Below are 6,000 nucleotides of genomic sequence, written 5' to 3'. Positions count from 1 at the left end.
GTGGGGGGGGGTGGAGATAATGAATTTCATTTTGGGATCTATTGTATTTGAGATGTCTTAGACATCTACTTGGAAATGTCCACCAAGCAACTAGTAATGAGGGGCTAAAATTCAAGGGAGAGACACTAAAGCTCTGTATATATACCCACGTGTGTGTTGTCTACAAAGAAATGGTAGTTTAGTCCATACCTGGAGAGAAAGTATAGAGGAAGAATGAAAAGGACCCAGGGCAGAGCTTTGGGGTACACCTTCTATGTTAAGGAGCAGACATAGATGATGAGTCAGCAAAGGGGACTGAGAAAGGGAATCACATAATTAGGAGAGCCTAGAGACAGGGAGATCCTGGGTTCAAATTTCTTTGTGCCCCAGCATCCTAGCTATATGACCTTGAATAAGTCACTTAAACCATCCCCCACCACCACCCATTGACTCTTCTGCCTTAGAACTAATGTATGGTATTGATTCTAAGACAATGATGTATAAATAGAGATTTTGAACCTTGGAATTCACCCCCCATAACTCCCTTAATATTTCTCAAAATTCCCTTTAATCTCTCTTGCGCTTCCACGTTTGCATGGTCACATTATTGTTTTATAAGTTTTCTAGTTCCTCCCTCTTTCTCTCTCCTTCACAAGCGCAGGTAAAGTTAGTTTAGTCCCTTTTCATTCTATTTTTGTTAGTTTATTATTAATAAAAATTTATAAAATATAATCCTTAGTTATTGGATATTAATTTTAAAATCCACAATGTAAGGGTTTAAAAAAATTTAAGCCAATATTCAGGGCAGCTGAGTAGCACAGTGGATAGTCAGGTCTAGGAACCATGTCCAAAGGGTTACAAAACTTTGCATATCCTTTGATGCAGCTACTGGGACTGAATCCCAAAGAGATCAGAGGTAGGGGAATAGGACCTACTTGTCCAAAAATATTTTTAGCAGCTCTTTTTGTAGTGGCAAATTATTGGAAACTAAAAGGGTGTCCATCAGTTGGGGAATGGCTGAACAAGCTATGATTGGTGGCTGCAATGGAAAACTCTTACACCATAAAAAATGAACAGAATGGGTTCAGAAAAAAAAAAACAAACAAACCTGGAAACATTTATATGAACTGATGCAAAGTGAAGGGAATAGAACCAGGGTAACAGGGTATAGAGGAACAGAAATATTGTAAGAGTGCCAGATCTGGAGTTAAGAAGACCTGGGTTTGAAAACTAGCCTTAGACACTTCCTAGTTGTGTGACTTTGGGGAAGTCACTTAACCCTGTTTGCCTAGCCTTTGCCACTCTTCTGTCTTAGAAATGATACTAAGAACGAAGGGATGGGTTTAAATAAAAGGAAGAGTCAACTATGTTCTCAGGAAATGTGCTAAGTACTGGAGTTAAAAATAAAGTGGGGAAAGTCCTTCCCATATTTTATTTTAACAAAGGAGGTAGACTGCAAAGAGTTGAGGCATGAGGAGGATATGTAAAAACAGCTTTTTCCCCCAAAAAAGTTTGGCTAAGAAAGAGGAAGGATAAAAAAACAGCAGCTTAAGGAGATGATTCAGTGGAGTGGAGGTATTTTGAAAAATGAGGAAGGCAGACATTTGAAGGGAGTAGGGAAGGAAGCAGTAGATACAGAGAAACTGATGACTTGGGAGAGAAGGGATGACTGAGGTTGCAGTCTGCTGAAGACGAGAGGAGAACAGACCAAGGAAACGTATAGTTAAGTTGAGAAAGGCTACCTTGTTTCAGATTTGGGGAAAAGGAGGAGAGAAGAATAACATAAAGGAGTTTTGAAGCTTTCATGGAATGGTCTCCATTTTTAAGAGGTGAGTTCCCTAGCTGAGAAGGGGGAGGTGAGGGAAGCTTGAAGAAGTGAAGAAAGGAATTTGGAATCTTTTCTGTGGAGAGGGAATCAGTTAGGAAGGAATAAAAGTTGTGCCTCAATACTGTCCAGAGCCAGAGTGCTCTCTCCATGAGACCAATCCTTCATTTTATTGATGGCAACAATTTGATTCAAAAGGAAAGGAGGTAGAAGGTGGGGAAAGCTAATAAAGAATACTAAAACACAAGTTACAGAAATTGACCTTTATTTATCATACTAATCAGTGTTTTTAACTTTTTGGTTTTTTTTTATACAAAGTGACATTTTTTTTTTTTTTAGTACAGAAAATCCTGGTCAGAACAGTACCTGTCTGTTTTAATCGTACCAAAGTCCAACTCTATCCACAACTCAGGGGAAGAAAAAACAAAACACCAAAACAAACAAACAAACAAACAAAGAAAAAACCCTGCTACCCCTCAATATGAAAACTATTTAGTTTAGGTAATGCATCAATACATAATCTACAGTTAAGGTGTTTTTTTTTAACTTTTTTTTTTTATATATATTTTTGCTTTTTTAAGTAGTTTGAGCTAGAAAATGTGTACCTGTAAAACAAGGAACAATATTCAGGACTGATATAGTTCTTTCTTTTGAGGAACTGTGCAAGAAAAAAAATCCCTTTTTTATTTAATTTTTTTTAAAAAACGCAAATAAACACAAAACTACAACCTGTAGTCTAGTACTAAAAAAAAAAATTTTTAAGACTTCTTGTTAGAAAAATGAAATGTAAAGAACAGTCCATAAAGCCTCTTCAAATTAAACTGGGATAACCCAAAGAGAATACAGTACCTACAAAGACAACGCATAGTTGATGGAGGAGGGACACACAATCTTCTTCCAGGGCTAATTAAGCTCCCAAAGTGCAAAAACAAATCCAAGATGGTGTTTTATCACAGAGCTGGGTACACAGTGTGACTGCATGTTGCAAGCGATGCCAAAAACAAACAAATAAAAAACCCCTTGGTTTTTATTTACTGATTCCAGACAGTGCGAACACTACACCAAAGGCTTTTTGATCCAAAGCCCCAAACTGTGACCATTTTCATAACAAAATTTTCCTTCAAACAAAACAAAATGAGATTATGCGACTGCTACACACTGAAGAACAAAGAATGAAGAAATACCCTGCGAAATTGCACTAGTAAAAGCTATTGATATTTACAGACTTTAAAAAACGACAGAACGGCATGCACTGGACTGACTTAACTGCCTGGCTTTCTCCCTCCTCCCACTACCACCAGTCCCCAAAGCCAAACTGATTATTTTATTACTTAACAAATTAAGTTCAGAATGATCAGATCATATTATGGTCTTTAAATATGAAATCTATGCAGGGAGAGTGGAGGAGAGAAGGGCAGAGAGAAGCGTTTTCAACCAGATGAATTTAAAATAATTCCAAAGGACAGGAGAGGCTTCTCCACTGCCAAATACACATCCAAAATGGGCACTGATTCTGCCACCTTAAATAGGCAAAAGGATCACCCGCAAACTTACCCCAAATTCGATTCCAGAGCTTCCAGGAGAATTTCCACCAAGGTTTCCAAAGCCCACCAAATCCCTGCTTCCCTGATCCCACCCAGACTGCCCCCCTCTTGGAGTGCCCTCTCCCTTCTATTCCAGAGTGTAGCTTCACTGAGAATAAGCATTAAAAAAAAAAAAAAAGACAGACTGGATAAGAGAAATACAAGAATAGGAGATGAAGACAGCGGGAGAAAAAGGGCCAAGAAGGCAACAGGTCACGACGACACAAGGACATTCAAGTAAACATAAACAACCAAATACTTAGAAAAGGTTTGTAAACTTGTGAATCTAGAAGGTTCGTTCTGCAGCATTGATAATCTGCTGGCTAAAATAAAAAAAAAAAAAAAAAAAAAAAAAAAAGGCTGGTCTACCTTGTACCCCCATCATATTACAAGTCTTTCTCTCTTTCTCTCTTTTTTTTTAAAAAAAAAAAAAAAGGAAAATTGAACAAACGAGAGAGAAATTAATTCCGCTGGCCAAGCTTCGGTCTCATTCAGCCATTTGAGCAGGTGTTTTTGGTTTTCCACTTTAGTGTCTCAATCCCCTTCATGAAGAACTGTCTGAATATATATACTTAAAGTCTGGCCACCTATTTACATTGGAAGAATATGTTCTGCATTTCACAGCAAAATGTCTGTCTAGAGCGGGCAGGCTGGGATCCACAGGACTTTATTCTGTTCTTCATCTACAGTTGTCAAGATCTGAGTGCAAATGTTAGCAAGGGCTCCTCCCTGGACGATACCTGTGGAGCAGAGATGGAGCAGAGGGAAGGTCAGTCTCAGTTATTGCTCAGTTACAGCTTGTCCAGGTGGTCAGAGGCAGAAGGAGGAAAGGCGGAAGACCACAGCGAAGGCAGCCCCAAAGCCACTTTTTAACCCTGGATCTCGGGGAAAATGGAAGGAAGAAATGAAAAGGGATTGTGCTTATTTATGGATAAGGGCTTCTTCTGGGCTAAGTCTTGAGCACTGGCAATAAAAATTAAAATGCCACATTTTGACTGGAAGAGAACACCACACAGAAGAATTTGGCTTCGAGGTAAACAGAAAGATTCAAAAGTCTTTTGGCTCCAGTGATTGGACAACAGTAAAGCCTCCACCTTACTAGGAGGATTGTGATGCTCTTGTCCAAGGGAGTGGGAAGGACTACCAGCCTGAAGATTGGGGTACAGTGGGGGCTCTGGGTCATCTCCATCTGGTAGGGGGGGATTGAGGTCAACAGAAAGAGTCTTAAACCCTGAGACACTTCAAGTTGACTCCAGGAAATAAGGTCTTCCCCTGAGTTGTAGTGATAAAAGGGGCAGATAACGATCTAATTAAGCTTATTACTTCTTACTAGTGAAGTACTAAAAAAACATTCATTTCTACCTACAGAAGAAGTGCTATCAGCACCTTCTAAATTTTCATGTCCTTGTACAAAGAACTGGACACTCAAACCTAGTTTAAAAGCTCTATTTTGTTCTTGTTTTTTCCTTTATTATCTGCCCCTCTGCTATCCACTTTTTTAAGCCCAGTTCATGATACTACCAGGAAAGTGGAGCTGAGATGGAAAAATAAGATCAGAATCTATTCTAAAATATTATAAGCAATTAGGTTACATATTTAAATTTTAATATAGTTAATTAATACATCAATAACACAAGTAATATGTTGCCTAATAACAAACAATCTAATATTTAATATAAATATGCTTTGCTCCTTATTTTAAATGGTTTCATATAATGGGGTACTGAAATGACCAGAAAATATGGGATTTAAGGTTTCTGACAGTCTTTCAAAGAGACAGGCATTCTACTGCCCCACTAATCAAGAAAAAATAGGATTTTTTTTTTTTTAACTTAAAGGGTCATTCCTACAGGAAACACCACCTGAGTAAAGCTGGCTGTGCCCCAACTTACACTTAGTGGAATACTGACATTTCAGAGAGTAGCTCTGGAGTGACTGTCAATTAGTAGTAAGAATACTGGGAACAGTAAAAAGAAGGATCTTTTTTCTTTCATTTAAAAAAAAAAAGTTTTACTGATGTGTTTTGTTTTTCCACTTCAAACATTAAAAATTACTCCCACTTTGTGGGGAGAACTAATACAGTGACCTCATCTGTAAGTGTGTCTAATATAACACATCTGCAGAGGCTAAGTATCATTCAATCTCTACAGTTGAGGGTGAAAATGGAACAAATATTTTATGGGAAGTGAGATGCAAAAGAAAGGAAAATGAAGCTGAACTTGGGCACACTCCCTTCTCCAGGCAGATACTTCCACTAGAATTCTTAGCAAGCTGATTAAAAGTGACCTCCATCTCCATCCCCAACTCCCAGACTACAATTCTCATCCTCTCCTGAGGCACAGAGCATAAATCTTAAGTAGGAAAAATGGGGTCTTGGGCTTTAACGAGGAGAATGAAAAACGTCTTTTCCTCAAAGACCCATGTAGGGTAACAATCAACTTTTCTACCCTCTAATGGTGGTCAGCTATCTGTTATTATAGCTATTTTAGCTATCTGCAAAAGCATGTATTCAATTACTGAGCACAGCATATAGCCATCATCGCATGGGCATTTTTTCCTCCATGTTTAATGGATACATAGACATGTTAGAAATGTAGGACTTAAGAATTCACA

The 6,000-nt window shown here is 38.2% G+C and overlaps 1 protein-coding gene across 1 annotated transcript in view; it reads right to left on the bottom strand.

Moving 5' to 3' along the window:
- Positions 1 to 2,052: 2,052 nt before the first annotated feature.
- The window catches only part of DLG5 (discs large MAGUK scaffold protein 5), a 158,210-nt gene continuing 154,262 nt past the window's right edge, over positions 2,053 to 6,000 (bottom strand). The window contains exon 31 of the mRNA XM_044660242.1: positions 2,053 to 4,127. Within this exon, the coding sequence (XP_044516177.1) occupies positions 4,024 to 4,127 (104 nt within the window). The 3' untranslated portion in view covers positions 2,053 to 4,023. The remainder of the gene's footprint in view (positions 4,128 to 6,000) is intronic.

This window comes from Gracilinanus agilis, chromosome 2, assembly GCF_016433145.1.
Source record: "Gracilinanus agilis isolate LMUSP501 chromosome 2, AgileGrace, whole genome shotgun sequence".
NCBI lineage: Eukaryota > Metazoa > Chordata > Mammalia > Didelphimorphia > Didelphidae > Gracilinanus > Gracilinanus agilis.
The sequence above is the reverse complement of the archived record's forward strand: the minus strand, read 5'-3'. Positions and strand labels throughout refer to the sequence as shown.